This window comes from Heterodontus francisci, chromosome 24 (genome assembly GCF_036365525.1).
Source record: "Heterodontus francisci isolate sHetFra1 chromosome 24, sHetFra1.hap1, whole genome shotgun sequence".
NCBI lineage: Eukaryota > Metazoa > Chordata > Chondrichthyes > Heterodontiformes > Heterodontidae > Heterodontus > Heterodontus francisci.
The window spans coordinates 65,119,631-65,139,806 of record NC_090394.1 but is presented as its reverse complement, the minus strand read 5'-3'; the positions used below and the strand labels follow the sequence as shown (position 1 = coordinate 65,139,806).

Genomic DNA, 20,176 nt, shown 5'->3' with positions numbered 1-20,176 from the left:
TCAAATTGTTGCTGGGAAGAAAAGCGGGCCTATTACAAGGAAGTGCCAGACCCCTAGCTGGAAAGACATTTTTGCATATTAACAGGAAGTACTTGAAAGGCCAAAGGGGCTATTCCCTGTTCCAATTTAACCCACAATGGACCTTTAATCACCAGGTATTGTGTGGAGAGGAGACATTCCAAAGTCTGCTAGGACAAGACAATCCACAAGGGCCAGGACTGATTAGGTGAGCTGGTCACATGACTAACTGACTGTTGCAGGTTTTTTTGAATTTGCCACAGAGCTCAGAAAGCTCTTGGCTCCTGGACTGAAGCAGACTTCCTCTTCTCCTGTCTGCTCCCATCTCTTTCTCACCAGCTTCGGAATCCATTGAAGACATATGAATCCCAAGAGAGAAAAATCTCCTACAGTGAACAAGGTTTAAGAAGAATACTGGGCCCCAATGAAAAGCAAAAATTACCTACAAGCAGGGACTCTACAGTGAGCTCGAAGAACCGTAACAAACTCTTCAGATATTGCCTCAAACCTCTCCACTTTATTTTTCTTTTGCTCTTTTCTATCTCTATTTGCATGTTTGTATTGCATATGCATGGTAGCATGGGCGCGTCATGTATCTGTAGACATCAACCGAATTAGAGTTTAAGTTTTAATAAAATGTCACCTTTCTTCTTTAAATCTAAGAAAGCCTGTCTATGCTAATTTCTTTGCCTTATAATTGGAAAGCGGTGAACAAGGATTACCAAAGGGGAGCTCAAAACACAGTGTGTTTAAAAAATAAAACCCTGTTACAATAAGACCAGGTGAAGGCTAAAGGGGAACCCTAGACCTCTTTCTCACCTGGTCGTGATAAAAGTGCTTAAAATTAACCACGGTACATCATTCATTGTGTAATTTTTTTAAAAATCCCAATGACTACTGCTTGGTCACCAGGAATTTCATGTGTCAGCATTTGTATTTTCCCCTTCAGGTTTTTATGCGTTAATCTATTTTTTTCCCTCCAATAAAAGTCAAGGAACGTTGAGCATTGGATTACAAAGCCTCTGCACCTGCTTGGTTCCGTATACCATAGACTTATAATTGCACCTGTTCTCGGAGTCCCTACCTTTTCGGGGACAGTATCAATTTGATTTTTTGAAACTGTTGGTCAGATTTTATTAGTTTTCAAGGTTGGCATGCCTGGGTGCATCTCCTGGCAGTCTGAACCTGGTAACTTCCGAGGGTTTGTCTACGGTAAAGACACTATATAAATACAAGTTGGTGTTGTTGCACTTTGCATTGTTTCCTCTGCTTGTGGGCTAGTTTTGAAATTTTTGGTACATGTGTTCTGTTTTTTGGCTGTGAGCAAAAGTCCAATGCAATGCAATGCTAACCGTTTCTGTTTTGCAATGACTTTGCACTGCAGTGGATTCTGCAGTTACATGCTATGAACGAAGGTAAGTGAATTTGGAGGCAAGCTTCTGAATTAGTTTCCGTGACTCATACTGAATTGCAAGTCTTTAGACTTCTCTCTTGTAATATTTGCTTCCTAGACCAGTTTCCATCCATCATGCAACAGTTACATAGTGACGTTTAATCCTGTATGCTGTAAGGTCACTTAAGATTCAATTCCCGAATGCAAACAAATCCCACATTATGCCCAAGGCACTCTGAATACTGCACTTGCCAGTTCATCAAGAACTTCACCAATGGCAGCAGGCAAGTTTTTGTTCTCGTTATTATGAGCTTCCTTATTAGGAATAGTCGTGTGGCAAATAAGATCAGAGCCGAGATGAATTGGGGGAGCAAAAACAAGAAATGCTGGATTCACTCAGCAGGTCTGGCAGCATCTGTGGAAAGAGAAGCAGAGTTAACGGTCACTGACCCGAAACGTTAACTCTGCTTCTCTTTCCACAGATGCTGCCAGACCTGCTGAGTGAATCCAGCATTTCTTGTTTTTGTTTCAGATTTCCAGCATCCGCAGTATTTTGCTTTTATGAATGGGGGGAGGATTAGCCTGGTAATGTATCAATTTAGAGTTTTAGGGTGATTCTTGTAAATGTTATTTTTCGTGTGGCAAGGTACAGCTGCAATTACACGAACCAAGCGCTTAGAGTTAAGAAGAATTCATTTACATTCAGTGAACAATGAATTGCAGCCACCAGCACAGCCGGTTAAACGAGACGATGAGGAGTTGACTATGCGCTGGCAGGAGGTTGGCATTTGCACCCGTTCAGTTGCACGTTCTTGTAATTGACTGTAATTCGGCGCAGAATGCTCTTCTTCGTGATATTGAAGCGTGGGAGATACATTTCTCTCTGTGATAAACAAAAAGGACACACCATTCACATATTTTGCAGTTTGGTGGTTAAGAACACACAAGCACACGTAATTCGCCAGGGTTGCGTTGTAATTGCGTGAAATTGTCATAAAATGTTTATTTTTTTTTGTCTTTATTGGAGATCAGGGGCTCTCACAAGCCAACGGCCAGATTTGGGAAACCTTAGTTAATTTCCAACCCCCGCCCTTAAATTTTGTCGCATCTAATCTTGCGATGCGACAAAGTTGTGACGCCGCAAATTCTCGTATTTCAGACGCATCAAGAATGCGACCTCCCAATCGGAGTGCAAATGCAACTTAGTCGCCATTTTAAGCTCCCGTTTTACCGAAGAGGCTGCTTCCTATATGTATATCATTGTTAAAAAGCCCCCTTTTACGGCCAGAGTTGCGCATAAACAGCGATCAGCTGCGGCAAATGGCTCAGGAAGAAGCCTTCCGGCGCCGCAAACTGAACTTCAACGACGACGAAACGGAAATTCTGATCCGGGAAGTGACACTGCACCAGGATCAGCTGTTTGGCAGAGGAGACACCAAATTGCCTCCAGGGGCCAAGAATAAGATCTGGCTTTCAATCCTGGCCAAGGTCAATGCTGTATCCAAGTGCACAAGGGACATAGGTGACATTAAGAAAAGGTGGTATGACATGTGCCACCGGACTAAAGACAAAGTGATCAAATTGGCACGGGAGGCAATGCAGAACGAGAGAATTGCTCAAACGTTACAGCAGGAGGCCACCATGGGTGCCATTAATTACGAACCAGCCGGACCTAGCACCAGCAATGACAGTGAACCCAGCACCAGCGGCACCAGCTGGGATGGCGGCACGAGCAGAGCCAGCGGCCAACATACCGCCCCCATCCAGCAGAAGAAACCAGTGCTACCCCACCAGGTGACTTGGCACACAAAGCAGCTGTCAGTGCAACCGTTGGCAGACCACCAGGCCCCAGTCCAGTGGCCACCAGTCCTGCTATTCACATTGGGACAGAATGCTGCACAGGAGAACATCCAGGAGCAACCCCAAAACCATCAAGCAAACAATGCCTTTCATGGTGAGTGACCTCTATCCCTCGAATTCACAGACATTGCTGCTGAACAACTCACAACACCAAACTTTCACAATTATAATATCCAGTTGGTAAACCTATCCTTGTTCTTGGTCCAATCTTTTACAAACCAGAGCACAATGAAAAGTCATCGCTCAGGCCCATAGCATGGGTATGATGTAGATCAGAAGTAGTCAGGTTGCAGTCCAAATCCTGCAACTGTGTTTTTTGACGGCCACAGAGTTTTCCAGTTTTTCTCAGCTCTGCTTGGTGTGTCTTCCCCCTTCTTCTGCTTGAGAGTTTCAAAGTTTTTTTTCACTACCTCTTTACATTCTCTACACCACCCACTGCTTTCTCATCAGAGGAGGTAACTAGGCAACTCAGTATCTTGGCTTCTGTCATTGCTTCTCCAGAACAAGCTACTGAAGGTTGTGTTAGTGGTCCCAGCTTTGTAGAAGCAGTTCAAATGGAAACTTCTCTCTGGGGAATTTCATGTACAAATCCATTGTGCTCCATTTCAGAGTATGTAACTCACTGCACTACTAATGTCTATACTGCTTTTTGAAACTAATCTCTATATCCTTCAGTTTTCCCAGCTTGTTTCTCTTCATCCATATCAGTTTAAAACAGAGCCCAAACACATTCAGCTGGATTTTCTTTACACATGTGTTTAACTTCACAGATAACATAAAAAGTAATGTTTTAACTTATGGAGAGGAAGGGAAAGCTATAAAGCATTGTATCTGATATTATGGTACATGTAATAGGATAATATTTTAATGGGGAAAGATGGATACTGTTTGTGTATGCTGGTTACTTACTACCTTCATTTGCAAAGTGCAATGATTATTCATCACAAACTTACGCTAACAAAGGACTGCAAAATAAATAAGTTCAGTTCATTGAAAGTAGCATCCAACTTTCTTGCAAATTTTAAGTTTTACTATTGAATACAAACTATTTCTTAAATTTTGTTCAACAAATAACATAGTGGATGAGATTTTCCTGTCAAAATAACAGTAAGGCTAATGGCGCTTGCTGTTATTTTTGCACAAATGGTATAACAACTTCAGGTGAGGAGCAGATGTGCAGTTAAATGTCAATATCCAGAAGTTGCGGTTAGAGTTGTGCCATCCATTATTAACTTCAGAAAAGCAGAATCTTGCTCTCTGCCTCACCACTGGCATGCATTAAATATCATGAAATTGCTGTATTTCTGCAGTAGATATGAACTAAACTCGCCACAGAAAGTTAAGTCTTGTCATTACAAATGCAAATACCCTTTGAATGATGTGAAAACTGTTAATTACTACCAATCTTTCTTTCCCTCTCTTTTTATTTCTCTTTCTGCACCTGATTTGACATGGAATTCACCCACTCTAATTTACACTTTCTTCTCAGTTCTTCTGCTGTTTATAAATCAATCTTTCAATCTGATTGGTTAGGGAGATACACAGTCGCTTGCTGCATTCAGTCAGGTCCCAGGTGCCCTTATTCCTTCTCTGCGACATTATCAACTTGCACTTTCAGCAACTTGTGATACAACATTTTTTAAAATCAAAACATGCGCAAGCAAGTCTAACTAACAGCAGCTGCCATTAGATGCCCTGCCAGAGCAAAATCTGGGCCACACAGGGGTACTTCTTTGCTAATAACTTGAATCCTGGGCTTGCATTTTGGGGCAAGTGTCTGGACTTTAAAAAAAAAAGTGAATGGACTATCTCTGAATTGGGTCAGTGTGCAAGTTGGGGGACAGTGTCTTTTCATGTCCGCATTATATGTCCAACAGAGACCACTGTTGAAGTGAAACAGGAAGACATTGGTCCAAACTTTGATGTGGATTATTCTTCACCAGACATTGTATCACCGCTGACCCTTCGAGAGGAAAGTCCATTCCAGCCTCAAGGGAAGAGGGTACGTAAGCAACTTTGCGAAGAAGAACTGTTGGGTATCCAGGAACAACACAATGTATTACTTGGGGATGGCAATGAGGAGTTGCATGGCATCAGACAGGAATTAAGAGAGCTCCGGGGTGATCTCCAAGAATTAGCTGCAGGCCTCAGGCAACCCCTGGAGAGGCTAGCAGATTGTGTACAGGCTCTTCTTCCATTATTGCAGCATCCACCTTGTCCTCAAACGATGGAGATGACTGACTCATTCACACAGCCAGATGAAGAAGCAGCTGTGGAGTCTGGCGAGTCCCATTGTCGACGGACTGGGCGCAAAACCTGTAAACGACCAAAGCTGGATGTGTAATCATTTTGTGTTAGACCAGTGGATTTTTGTGTCTTTCATTTCCATCTTTGGTTGGGCTAAGTATTGTACCTCTCTAGTTGACTGCACAAACCTTTCTAGTGACTCCTGAAAGTAATTGTTTGGCAGTTGGCTCTGTTTATGTAACAGTGATATCACAAGGATTTTAGGAAAACAATGATGGGAGTGTAAAGTTTTCATACTGTCTGCACCTGAACTATGAAAAAGAAACAACATTGCAGCTATATTTTAGGTTTTGTGTTACCTGGACTGTACCTGCATGGGATATTTTGAGCTTTGATGAAGTGCAGGTCTGCCTATTTGTGTTAGTAATGCTGAGAGTAATTTAAAGTAATGAATTAAGTTTATCACATAAGCATATAACCATCATATTAAAGCACTTTTGGATAATTGTTATTTTCTTATGGTGTATTGGTACTAATATGCTAAATATGACTAGTAACAAGACTGATAAAATGAAGTACTGGTGATTGAGCAATTATTAACATAGTTTAAAGAGTAAAGTTTATCTAAAACAGTGTTGTCTTCATTGTGGGAACATCAGCTATGTGAATGTCTCAAACAGTTGAGTTAACATCCTGGAGATGGAAAGGGAAATAGAGAGTGAATAAATATTAAAAATTAAATTACATTATCAATTACTTTCATTACACAAGCTAAGAACAAATAGGGTCCTTGGTAAAAAGCTGGAGATTAGTGCTAACTAAGTTTGTTAAAGAATTAAACTTTACTGTCCATACTCCACAATAACAGATGTTATTGGCCTGATTTTACTCAAATAGTGCCACTTTTTGTGTCATTTTGGAATTAGTTTGGTGATGTTTAACTATATCTATGATAAATAGGAACTTTGGGGTGAGATAACTGAAAAATAAGCGTTTTTATCTAAATTTAGAAATGTTTTCGGCAATTATCACCATCACACACCCACTGAGACGTACCACTAACCAAATGCATCACACAAGAACTGATATCCCTAACTATGTCTGGGAAGTCTTTTTTGGACCAGGCTAATAATCACCTTGACCTGCATCTTTGCTCAATAATGGATATCCTGGAAACATCCGTTTATAACTTATATAATTATGGCAGCATTCGTCTGCCTTGCATTCCTCTATTTTTAAAACAAATGATCTGGATACATTTATGATCATTCTTTAACAGCAGAATATCCTAATTCTGTAACAGGCTGAATAAATTAAGGCAAGGGTTGCCTTTTTGCACAGGAAAAATGTTACTTCAGCTCCGTTTGATTTCATTTAAGCGAATGAAAATTCTTGTGTAATTTATGTTTATTCTACCAAGGAAAACATAGTAAAAATATTGTAACATTTGTAAATATATTGCACTCAAAATAATTTGAATTTTCAGTTTACATTTATTTAGGATTGCAACATTTTGAAGACCTAAGGCGCCATACTATACTTCCCAAATATTGAGTATTCTTAGCATTTCAAAGAGAAAATAAGAGTTTAGCTGCCAGTCTCAGTTTATCCTTGTTTTTGGTTCTCATGCATAAAAATCTATTTCTCATGAGTCAGCATTCCCTTTGAGAGGAGTTGATAATTTTGAGCTGGGATTGGCAAATTTCTGACATTATAGGTATAATGAAAAAGCTGAAATTATCCTGAAGGAGACCATTTTACAAATTGTGTAATTTTTATTTATATACTAAAACGAGCTTGTACCTGAATAACAAAATCCCTCCTCATTAGTATTGGACCAACATGATCCATGACAACCTGAATAATGCAGCATTTCGAAGTAAGTGTGAGGTGGTTGTGGCTGTGTTTCAAGGCTGCACTGGTCTTCTGTAATGGCATTAATTGAGAGCCAAGCTAAGGTGATTGATTTAGTGATTCAAAGTTAAGTTATGTTTTAGCCTTGATCACAGCTGCAGTCACCTCTTATTCTGTATCATAACTACAACAATAACAATTTTAAAAATTACATTATTTTAATTTATACACTAAAACCAAGGTTAAATTGAAATTAAGAAAGCAAAATACTGTGGATGCTGGAAACTGAAAGAGAAACAGAAAATGTTGGAAATACTCATCAAGTCAGGCAGCATCTGTGGAGAGAGAAACTGAGTTAAGGTTTCAGGGCGATGACCTTTCGTCAGATGAAATTGTTGTTTAAATTCTATTGTGCCTTCAGCTGCCTAGGTCCTAATCTCTGGAATTCCCTCCCTAAAACTTCTCTGCCCCTCTTTCCCCTTTTAAGACATTCCTTAAAACCTACCTCTTTGACCAAGTGTTTGGTCATCTGCCCTAATATCTCCTTATGTGGCTCAGTCTCAAATTTTCTTTGATAATGCTCCTATGAAGTGCCTTGGGATGTTTTATTATGTTAAAGGCACAATATAAATGCAAGCTGTTGTTGTAAGTACAAGATCAAGCTATTTATACACATTTCATAGTGAACTCTTAGTTGAGTTTTTCTCTTAGTTTTAGAAATTCCTTAGATTGTGTATTCTGTTGTAACAGAACATACAATCATAGTGATAATGTTGTATTGTCCCATTGGAACATATTACATATTGGTGTTTGCCATTGATGTTCCTGTTGATTGGCATCTTGTAACAAGAAAAGAGGATTTCATAAGAGTTATGATACCAAATCTTCCATGTATCAAAATAATGTGGACAGAAGACAGTTTTACTGGAAGAAATTGTATTTTACTGTGTATATTATTATATTGTGCACTATTCTTTATCTCAGTTGAGTATCTACTCTGTTTAAAGAGTGAAGAGATTGTTATGCTGTTAAATGGATGGATGAAAACATCTAGAGTACTCAAAACTTGTACTTTCCTCATTTTGAAGAGTTTTTTTCTTGCTTTTTCTTTCAATTTAGAAGGTGACCAACTCCTGGTCACTGCCAATGGCCACTGAGAGATGCAGGGTAGCCCAACTTCATGATTTTTCCATTCCCCATTTTTGAAGCACCTTTCCTCAGCACAGTTAACTGGTGACTTGAGATGCGGTAGCAAGTATTATATCCTACCACATTGCATTTAATACAAAAATACCACTTGGCCACCCTTAGTACAAAAACACCATTAGGTCACCCTAAACTTAGATTTAACATAAGTTTAATGGAAAGGTTTCCATTGCTGTTTGTAATTCAATCACAAAGATGTGAAGAGAATGTGTTACAATGGATGGTAAAATTAACATAACGTCACAGAACTAGTCAGGCTATTAAAAAATGTTGAAAAAACTTCTCATTTCTGCTGCTGAACCATTTCAAAAAAGGTGTCTTTGAAAGCAGATAGAATAGTTTTACATTAGTAGTGTGTTCCCTGTCAACACTAACCAACTTTACAGATGTAGGGCGAGAAATTGGGATTGTTTGTGCCTGTTTCTGGGTGCTGCGAGTGCCCTTAGAGCTCTAAAATGGCACTACAGCACCTGGGTACACTTTTGGAGCAAATTGTGGCAGATGCCATATTGGTGAGGGTGATAGTACACGCACACAAGCAGTGACAGAGCAGGAACATCATGAAGTCAGTTGGCGTGCAATGCTCATTTGACGCCAGCGCTGCCAGTTTGGAGCACAACGCTCCAGCTAATGCCCTCTCTTAATCTTGCACAACTGAACATGTGTTCAGCAGCAGGAAGGATTTCTCTGCCCCCACCAGCTCTATTTAAAAGGATCATCCACTACTTACAGGTTAGTATCTGGTTGATTTCTTCTGGCTGATTCTACAAATGTTTGGGGCTATGTATAGTGGCTTCAAGTTGCATAAGTCTACAGTGAGTGGTGGGGCAGGTGCTGAAGGAATTTTTACTGACTTCAATGCTCCTGCACAAACCAGTTGCTCCCAAACACTATGCACTAGTAGGCATTCCCCTTAGAATACAGCATGATAAATGAACAGAGGGCATGCAAAGCAGCACAAGCTTCTTGAAGAGGGAGGAGGACGGGGAGAAGACCTCATGGCAGGAGGCCATACCACCTACCTGAACTTCAGTGAGAAATAATGTGTGAAGCGTCCTTGTTTCAATAAGGACATCCTCATTGAAATCTGTCACCTTCTGCAGCCACAACTGCAACCTTAGAGCAGGGCAAGGACCATTGCCAGTGGCTATCAAGGTGACCATGGTAATGAATTTTGAAGCATCTGGCTCCTTCACACTGGAGCTGGAGATATTTGCAACATCTTGCAGTTTGCTGTCCACTGTTGCTTAGGGAGGTCACTTGGGCTCAATGACAGCTAACTACATTTCATTCTTACCTGAGAGACTCAGGTGGAGCGGGCACACAGCTGCACTAGAACTGCAGTGTTCCATCTGGTGTAGGGTGCCATTGTCTGCACACATGTTGCTTTGCAATTGCTGCATGTCAGTTCTGCCCTATACTGGAATTGAAAAGATTCCATTCTCTCCATGTCAGTACCCGGTATCCTGGCAGCAGTCATGATGCCTTCATTCTGTGGCAGTCTGCTGTACCATCTCAATTTGAGCTACTATGCCATGGCAAACCAAAAGATGGCTACTGAGTGACAAGGGTGATCCGCTCATGAGACGGCTGATGACTTCAGTGTGCAACCCAGGCACATGTGCGCAGTGTGCAAACAATGAAAGCCATGCTGTCACAAGAAATGTGATAGCAGACCATTGGTGTGCTGAAACAATACTTCCGCTGCATGGACCGCTCTGGAGGAGCCCTGGAGTACTCAGCAGAGCTGATGTCAAGATTCATTGTGGTTGTGATGCTACATGCTTGCCATCATGAGGGCACAGTCCCTGCCACCAGCTGAAGAGTAGAGCATAAGGAAGAGGAAGGGAGGAGGCAACCTAAACAGTCCCTTTCTGGCTGGGCTGTCCATGATGAGTATGACGCCAGTAAACACAACCCCAATTCCACATTCACCAACAGTTCCACACCTTCCCTTCCCTGTGTCACTGACAATCATAGCGTTTGCTTGATCACAATGCAAAAATAAAAGCCAATACAAACGAAATTTATAAATAAAATCATGCCATATTGCATACAAAAGTCAGCTAATCACCTTTGTGCCTTCCCTTAGTGCTTGTCTTCCATGAACCTTTGCCTAGTGCTCCTATGCAGTGCTACCCCAATGGCTACCACATGGCAGGGGGAAAGCTGCTGACGTTCAGTAGAGGGGACCTGCAGATGGCCTTGGAGGACGACCTTGAGCAGTTCTGGGCCTAAAAGGCTGGGCTTTGGACTGCACCACATTGGCATGGGCATCAGCAAGGGTACTGACGGAGTGGCAATGGGAGGACGACTGCTGTCTTCCTGAAACAGGGCAGCTGGTTTATGCTCTATGGAGCTACTGCCAATCCTCGGGGTGATGCCTCCGCAATCTTAGTAGCCTGTTGGAGAACAGATTGCTGGACTGCTGTGACACTCTGCAAGCCCCTTTGTACGCTGTAATCCACAGCCATGATGACAGAAGTCTGAGCTTCCACTGCAGCACTGAAACATTGGCTGGATGTTGTAACATTGGCTATCAGATGCTGCATCATGGTTTGATCCACCAGTGTACTAATGGAGTTGGCCACCATTTCCACATTGGAAAGGATGGGCTCCTAGATCTGCTCAGTGCTCTGTACCAAGTTTCTGCCGTATCCTCCGTGCCCTTGGGCATTGACCTCAAGCTTTCTGACATGCTTCCCAATGCACCAAGCATTTTGTTGTGCATACCTCTGAGTGTTCTTCTTTAGGTTGCACCATCAAAGTACTCATCTGAGTCCTCTGCAGCAGAACACATGTGTGACCTCATCCTCCTGTAAGCTGGTGCCTGCGCTGTCCTTGCCCCCTGCCCTGGTTGCAGCCCAGTCATGCCTGGCATCTCAGTACATGCAGATCCTGCCTCTGTTATCCTCTAAATTACGCCTAATGTCAATATGTGAGCTGATGGCTACAAGTGTGAAATCGAATGATGGTGCATCTTCTTCATCGCCGACTTCTTGCTGTTCTTCCACTGCTTGGCCAGGTTGCACTTCCTGGGTATCTGAAAGGAGAAAGGCATGAGGATAAGGTTGTGGTGCTGGGGGGGTGGAGCGGGGAAAGTAAGGGGTGCATGCTTACATATCCGCAGTTTATAAATCAGAGGAGAATGTGGAAGGAGGGGGAGGTGGGATGTGAGAAGGAGAATTTGGTATTCGATTACCATCAGCATCACTGGTTTCAGCCCCACCACTGGCCTCAGCAATGGCTGTCCCAATAATGGCCAGTACTGTCTCCTCAGCGGGAATTAGGACATGCAGGCATGCCTGTTCCCTTGTGTTAGCTCCAGTTGTGCACCACTTTGTCCTGCAAGAGAGGGAGAAGTACGTCACTGACTGTCATGAAATCTGTTTGGATGTGGCTGACAAGCTAGCAGTGTGTGCAATCTGTGATTCATGGTGTGAAGCTTGAAGCAGTGCTAAGTGTGTCTAGTTCTAGTCACCACGTTTTAGGAAGAAAGTGAAGGTCCTTGAAATGGTGCAGAGGAGACTTAACAGAATGGTTCCAAGAATGAGGAAATTTAGCAATAAGTTTAGGTTGGAGAAGCAGGGGTTGTTCTCCTTGGAACAAAGTAGACTGAGGGGAGATTTGATAGAGCTGTACAGGATTATGACAGGTTTAGATAAGGTAGACAAAGAAAAGTTGTTCCCATTAGCTGATGGTACAAGGACTAGAGGACAGAGATTTAAGATTTTGGGCAATAGATGTGGGGGATGAGGAAGAACATTTTTATGCAGCGAGTATAATGACCTGGAACTCACTACCTACAAGGGTGGAGGCGATCAATGATTTCAAAAGGAAATTGGATGGGCACCGAGGGAAATAAACTTGCAGCGCTATGGGGTTAGACTGGGGTAATGTGAGGTCGCTGAAATACTTGTGGCACTGCATCCAGGTTGTCAGGGCTACACTGCTGGCCTTCAGCCATCACAGCCTTCACAGCGATCTACTCCCTCAGCTTTCTCAGCTGAAGGCCTCTTGACTCCTTGCAGATACAGGACATCTTCTTTTCATCTCCTTCACCAAGGTCACTAGTGCAGGGTCTAGAAACCCGGAGCCTGCACTGTCCCATGTTGTGCCATTCTTCAATGTTTCCCAAGTCAGATTCACATCCTGAAGAACTGGCAGTACCTGTTTCAGCCACAATGCACCTCCCCTTTAAGAGGGCAGGCTAGCTTTAAGCAAGACAGGCTAGCTTTTAATGGTGCTGGCCACTCACGATATTGGTCCGCTGCTGATGCGTCCAGTCAATCAACAGCATGACTGGTGCTGGCTGGATGCTGAAATTGTTGAAATGAACCATGAAATTGGCACGTTGCCTGCATCACGATCAGTGGGCACAAGTTAATTACGTATCGCGATGCAGTGTCCCTGTTTGGGTGCAATGGAATTTAGCCCCTGTAGACTAACAGTTCCTGGAACTCACCTTATCCAATAAACTTATCTTCTCCTGCTGCAGGTGGCTGTGTTCCTTGAGCATGAAGTTCAGTATAGCATGGTGGGTTCAGATCTGTCATTGACTACAGAAATACAGCTATTGTACCATAGAGGGATGACCGGCACAGATTAGGCAGTTCTCCAAGGTGAAGGAGGGGCAGAATACCAAGTCAATTACATCACCTATGAAGCAACCTTCTAATGAAGAAGTGGCACTTGTAGAGGCTTGGAAGAAGGTCATGACCAACGGATGTGAGGAACCTAAAAAGAATGGAGGAAAATAAATTCCAAACGGGAAAGGGAATTAAATACTAATAACATGGTTATACACTTGGTTTTTTTTGTTTCATGCATGTTACGATGGCACAAAAATGACGTACAGAGAATGATATTCTGTTCGGATGGTTAACTATAGTATGACTCTAACACCAAGAATACAATTTACATTCCAGTAGCATTATTGAAATTGCTTCAATAACTCAGATTGATCTGTTTATGGCATAGTTTTGATTTCAGGTGAGTCATACAATTGTTGTTTGATGTAAGGATAGGAGGGGCAGTGTGTAGTATGACTGCGTAATTTGTTTTTAATGATGTTTGGAGCAAGCAATTACTCGACTGTGTTAGTAATCTTTTGGTATGATTTCTTTTGTTACATTTCTTCAAGCCCACATGAGCCTTTCTTTGTCTGAGACGACAAGCTGCTCTTAAGTGGTCTGAATTTACCTTGGAGTTCCCCCCCCCACCCCCCACCACCTTTTCCAGCAGAAAAGCACTTAACGGGTGAAACCAGAAGCACACCAAAATCTATAACTTAGACAACATAAACTGTCCATTGATATGGAAGATTAATATAATGCTAGATGATCCTTATTTTTATGGCCATCATCAGGCACCTCTAGAATAACCTCACAGCCTTCAGAATTAGTATTCTTTTCTACATTTTACCAATTATGTGTCAATATCAGTTTTACATAATGTGAAAGTCATTTTTAATGATTACTTATTATAGTGTAATATATTCATTTAATGCTAATGATGTTTTTAGCACTTATTTGCAAGACAGATTTTTGGAGAGGGCTTTTGTTATTTTGCAACACAAAATACTGATGCGTTATGAAAAAAGACAAGTAGAAATAAAGAATCAAAATCTTAGATTTAAATTTAGGGTCTGATCTACAAGGTTTGATTATAAAGTGCGCTTGTATAACCTTGTTGCACGCTACCATAGGTTTTTGGTGTTTTGATTTATTAATTTCAGCAGTAATGCAGAGCAGTATCTGTACTTAGGATCCAACTGCTCTACACAAACATCAGTAGCGCAGTCTCAATCAACGGGTGGGAATCTGAAAGTTTCCCGATCAAATCTGGAGTCAGACAGGGCTGTCCTCTGTCCCCGGTCTTGTTTGTTTGCTGTATTGAACCCTTTGCTGAGTCTATTAGGAAGGATGCGAGCATAAGAGGGGTGACAATCCCAGGCAGCGGAGGCACTCAGGTCAAAACCTCCCTGTCCATGGATGACGTCGCCGTTTTCTGCTCGGATCCGCTGTCCGTGCGCAGACTGATGAGCATCTGTGACCAGTTCGAACTGGCCTCGGGTGCCAAAGTTAACCACGGCAAGAGCGAGGCCATGTTCTTTGGCAACTGGGCTGACCGATCCTTTGTCCCCTTCACCGTCAGGTCAGATTACCTGAAGGTGCTGGGGATATGGTTCGGAAGGGCCGGGGCGTGCACCAAAACATGGGAGGAGCGAGTAGCCAAAGTACGACAAAAGTTGGGCATGTGGGGGCAGCGATCTCCCTCCATTGTGGGTAAGAACCTGGTCATCAGGTGCGAGGCGCTCACGTTGTTGCTCTACGTGGCGCAGGTCTGGCCCATACCCCACTCCTGCGCCATGGCAGTCACCCGAGCCATTTTCCGCTTCGTCTGGGGATCTAAAATGGACCGGGTCCGGAGGGACACGATGTTCAAATCTCTGGACAAGGGCGGGAAAAATGTACCCAACGCGGCCCTCATCCTGATGACCACCTTCGTGTGCGGCTGCATCAAGCTGTGTGTAGATCCCCAGTACGCAAACTCCAAGTGTCACTACGTGCTGAGGTTCTATCTGTCCCCGGTGTTGCGAAGGATGGGCCTGGTCACATTGCCGCGGAACGCTCCGTGCAGTTGGGCGGTGCCGTACCACCTATCCTTCGTGGAGCAGTTTCTGCGGGAAAACACCTTTGACCACCGATCCATCAGGCAGTGGTCTGCACGGAATGTCCTCAAGGCCCTACGGGAAAAGGAAACGGTGGATCCTGTCGGATGGTTCCCCGAGCAGACCGTCAAAGTCATTTGGCGGAATGCCTCATCACCAGAACTTTCAAACAAGCACCAAGACGTAGCTTGGCTGGTGGTGAGAAGGGCCCTCCCCGTCAGATCCTTCATGCACACCCGAAGTCTCGCCCCCTCCGCACAGTGCCCCCACGTTGGCTGTGGTGGGAAAGAGACGGTCGCCCACCTCCTCCAGGAATGTGCCTTTGCAAAGCAGGTGTGGAAAGAGATGCAGTGGTTTTTGTCAAGGTTCATCCCAAGCAGCTCTGTAACACAGGAGTCTGTGCTCTGCGGGCTGTTCCCAGGGACGCACACCGAGACAAACATCAACTGCTGCTGGAGGACTATCAATTCGGTGAAAGACGCCCTTTGGTCTGCCCGAAACTTGCTGGTCTTCCAGCGCAAAGAGTTGTCCACCACCGAATGTTGCAGACTGGCACATTCCAAGGCCCAGGACTACGTGCTGAGGGACGCACTAAAGCTTGGGGCAGCCGCAGCAAAGGCTCAATGGGGAAAGACCACAGTGTAAGGTTCCCCCACCAAGCTAGACTGAGGGGCTGGATCCATGGGAAACCCCTCGAACTGTATCGTTAATATTCTGAATTGCTGTAAATGTAAAACTATAATTGACATGACAATTGTGAAACGGAAGGGTTGGGAAGAAACTCATGACAGTATTGAAGGAAACTGATCTCCCTTGCAATGTTTGTATTTTTTGGTGCTGTTTGGAAACTGTTTGGCAATGTAATTTTTACAGATTTTTATGAATAAAGTATATTTTGGAAAAAAAAAATCTGTACTTAATTATATAATGTTCTTATAGTATTGTTTCTGGTATTTAAAAAAAAAGCATTCTCACGAAATGTTGATGGTTGCAAGGCCAGCATTTGTTGCCCATCCCTAGTTGCCCTTGAAAAGGAAGTGGTGAGTCACCTTCTAGAACTGTTGTTGTCCATGTGGTGAAAATGCTTCCACAGTGCTCCTAGGTAGGGAGTTTCAAGATTTTGGCTCAGCGTCAATGAAGGAACAACAATACAATGTCTAAGTCAGGATGGTGTGTGTGACTTGGAGGGGAACTTGTAGGTGATGGCATACCCAAACATTTGCTGCCTTTGTCCTTCTCGGTGGTGGAGGTTATGGGTTGGGAAATGAGTTGCTGTGCACCCTGTGAATAGTGCACACTGCAGCCATAGTGGGCTGGTGATGGAGGGATTGGATGTTAAAGTTGGTGGATGGGCTACTTTGTCCTGGATGGTATTGAGCTTCTTGAGTGTTACATATGAACATAGAAATTAGGAGCAGGAGTAGGCCACTTGGCCCCTCAAGCCTGCTCCACCATTCAATGTGGCTGAACTGATTGTAACCTTGACTCTACATTCCCGTCTACCCCCGATAATCTTTCACCCCCTTGCTTATCAAGAATCTATCTACCTCTGCCGTAAAAATATTCAAAGACTCTGCTTCCACCGCCTTTTGAGGAAGAGAGCTCCAAAGACTCATGACCCTCTGAGAGAGAAAATTTCTCCTCACCTCTGTCTTAAATGGGCAACCCCTTATTTTTAAATAGTGATCCCCTAGTTCTAGATTCTCCCACAAGAGGAAACATCCTTTCCACATCCACCCTGTCAAGACCTCTCTCAGGATTTTATATGCTTCAATCAAGTCGCCTCTTACTCTTCTAAACTTCAGCGGATACAAGACGAGTCTGTCCAATCTTTCCTCATAAGATAACCCGCCCATTCCAGGTATTAGTCTAGTATTCCTTCTCTGAACTGCTTCCAATGCATTTACATCCTTCCTTAAATAAGGAGACCAATACTGTACACAGTACTCCAGATGTGGTCTCACCAATGCCCTGTATAACTGAAGCATAACCTCCCTACTTTTGTATTCAATGCCCCTTGCAATAAACGATAACATTCTATCAGCTTGTTGAAGCTCTACCCATCCAGATAAGTGGACAGTATTCCATCACACTAATCCACGCTAGGGAATTTATGTTGTTTCTTACGCAGGAGGATTAGCGAGGGAAGCCTATGGGGTGTTAAGAAGTTCATCCTTTCTGCCTTTAATTCTTCTTTGGTATAATGTTGAAAATTGTGAAAGCTGTAAGAAATTGTGGTGTCCAGTGTGTAGACTAACAGGCTCATTTGCTAACCTGTTCCATTAGTAATTGAGGTATATAAAAAGGAGAAAGTCTTCTTTATTTTCCTATCACACATGCGATGAAGATGGCGAGTCATGCTATGATATCCAATGACCTGTGGGGGAGGGAGGGGGTAAAGTAAGTTATATCCTAAATAGGTTACTAAATGGCAGCAATACTCACTGACCCAAAACAACACTGATCACTATTTGAAATAAAAACAAAATGGCACAAAATACCCAGCAGGACATGCAGCATCTGTGGAGAGAGGAACAGAGTTAATGTTTTGGGTCAGTGACCTTTCATCAGAACCTGAAAAAGTTAGGAAATGTAAGTTTTTAAGCAGGGCAAGGAAAGGTGTGTGGGTGGGTAATAACAAAAGGGAAGATCTGTAATAGGGCGGAAGCAGGAGAGATGGCAAAGGGATGATGGTGCAAAGCAAAAGAGGATGGTATTAAGACAAGGAAAGAAACAAAAGATGGCTCTGGAGGAGGTGTAAAGAGGAATAGCAAAATCATCAACAGCTGCCATCCAAAAAAATGGGGGCAGAGGTTATGATCTGAAATTGTTGAACTCACTGTTGAGTCTGGAAGGCTGCAAAGTGCCTAGTCGAAAGATGAGGTGCTGCTCCTCGACGTTATATTGAGGTTCGTTGGAACAGTGTAGGAGGCCGGGGTCAGAGGAACAGAGTTGGAATTGGGTGGAGAATTAAAATGACAAGCAACCAGAAGGTCAAGTTCAAGCTTGCAGACTGAACAGAGGTGTTCCACAGAGTGGTCACCCAGTCTGCATTTCGTCTTCCCAATATAGAGGAGACTGCATCGTGAACGACGAATACAATATAGTGAATTGAAAGAAGTCCAAGTTAATCACTGTTTCTCCTGGAAGGAGTGCTTGGGGTCCTGGACAATAAGAAAGGTGGGGGGGGAAAGTAAAAGAGAAGACATTGAATTTCCTCTGCTTGTACAGGACAGTGACGTGGGAAGGGAAGGGGATGATTTGAGGAGTGGACCAGTGTGTCACAAAAGGAACGGTTCCTTCGGAATTCTGAGAGAGGAGAGGAGGGGATGATGCATCATGCTGGAGATGGTGGAATTGGTGGAGGATGATCTGTTGAACATGGAGGCTGGTGGGATAGAAGGTGACGACAAAGGGAACTCTATCGTGGATCTGGGAGGGTGGGGAAGGGGCACGAGCAGATGCATCTGTTCTGCTCATGCCACCTTCCATACCAGTGATCCCAATATGTCTTCCTTTTTCCTCAACCAAGGATTCCCCTCCACCATGGTTGACAGGGCCCTCAACCCTGTCTCTCCCATTTCCCACACTTCTGCTCTCACCTCATAGAGTAGCATTAATATTTTTACCTGAAGGCCTCTGCTTCTTTCAAAAGGCTGGGCTCGAAGTTAATATTTTAACCCAGGGTGCCACTGTTTAGGACGACTGAGCCCGTGTTGAATTTCCCATTATGCTCTAGGAAAATTGTCAGTACCAGTAGTAGCTTGTCTCACAACTGTAAGGTGTATCCCAATTTACTTTTTAAAAAGTTTCTTCAGACTATTTGAAAACAAAGTGCAGAATTAATTTTTCAGATAAGGTTTCACTTGTTAAATATTTTGCCGTGAGACTGCAAACCAATCTTCCTTATCTTAATTGGAGTTCTTCAAAATAAAATTGGATGTTGAAAGCTTTTTAGGTAAATACAAAGGCTTTGCTTATCATCTGTGTTTGTTCATAGCAATAATCTAATTAATCACAGCTATGTATCTAGATACAGCATGTGAACAGAATGCTGTGTTCCTAGATTATGCATTCCCCAACCTCCAGACTTCACTCCTCAACTATCCATTACTTTTCCCCCAATATTAACTTCTCATTTCCCAGCTACTCGTTGTCTCAAACTATTCACTTTCAGCTGTCATTAACTTAAATTCTCACCACTCAATCCCCCATTTTCAAACATGCTCCAGTCCAGCCTACTTTACCCCCTCAGCTATTTGCTATCTCACATGCCCACTTCCTCCATTTATCTCTCCCCATAGTCACTATTTTCCCCAATTGCTCAATATGCCATCACAACTGCTCACTTCCCCTTCTCTCTCAACTGCTTCTGCACCATGTCCTGAATCCTGAAAAAGACAGAAACTGTCCCAAGCATATCTGTTCACTCATCGGGAGCCACGCCACTTAAAATTCACTTCCTTTTGATGTATATGACTTTCCATGGACTATACAAACCAATATTAAAGTGCTAGGTTGTTTTGAGTTACACCTTCAAACTGCCAAGCTGGAATCGCACCTGATCAAACAATAATTAAACTGAACAACTTCAACCTGCACTGATTTCAAGAAATGACACTTTCTGATTTTAAAAAGTAGAGGTTCATAGAGTCATACAGCATAGAAACAGGCCTTTAAACCTCCTCCCTCTCACCTTAAATCTATGCCCTCTAGTTTTAGTCACCCCTACCATGGGAAACAGACTCTGGTTATTTACCCTATCGATGCCTCTCATAATTTTCCCCTCTCAGACTCCTTCGCTCCAGGGAAAACAGACCCAGCCTATCCAATCTCTTTATAACTCAAGCCCTCCAAACCAGGCAACATCCTTGTGAATCTTTTCTGCACCCTCTCTAGCTTAATCACATCTTTCCTGTAGTGCG

At 43.0% G+C, this 20,176-nt stretch overlaps 2 protein-coding genes across 2 annotated transcripts in view; both read left to right on the top strand.

Annotated features, from left to right (window-relative positions):
• Positions 1–1,570: 1,570 nt before the first annotated feature.
• zc3h7a (zinc finger CCCH-type containing 7A) overlaps positions 1,571–20,176 on the top strand; it is a 122,259-nt gene continuing 103,653 nt past the window's right edge. Inside the window, exon 1 of the mRNA XM_068056425.1 lies at positions 1,571–1,695. Coding sequence (XP_067912526.1) covers positions 1,686–1,695 — 10 coding nt within the window. The 5' untranslated portion in view covers positions 1,571–1,685. The remainder of the gene's footprint in view (positions 1,696–20,176) is intronic.
• Positions 2,627–6,977, top strand: LOC137383469 (myb-related transcription factor, partner of profilin-like). Its single transcript, XM_068056429.1, has 2 exons — positions 2,627–3,365; positions 5,149–6,977. The coding sequence occupies exons 1-2, from the start codon at positions 2,732–2,734 to the stop codon at positions 5,613–5,615; spliced, it is 1,101 nt and encodes a 366-aa protein (XP_067912530.1). The 5' UTR covers positions 2,627–2,731; the 3' UTR covers positions 5,616–6,977.

What these genes read in the sequence shown, in the direction of transcription:
- LOC137383469 (XM_068056429.1), top strand. Translation starts at nt 2,732, where the DNA reads ATGGCTCAGGAAGAAGCCTTCCGGCGCCGCAAACTGAACTTCAACGAC. An exon ending in AGCAAACAATGCCTTTCATG is followed by an intron (nt 3,366 to 5,148) that starts GTGAGTGACCTC and finishes TATGTCCAACAG; the next exon opens with AGACCACTGTTGAAGTGAAA.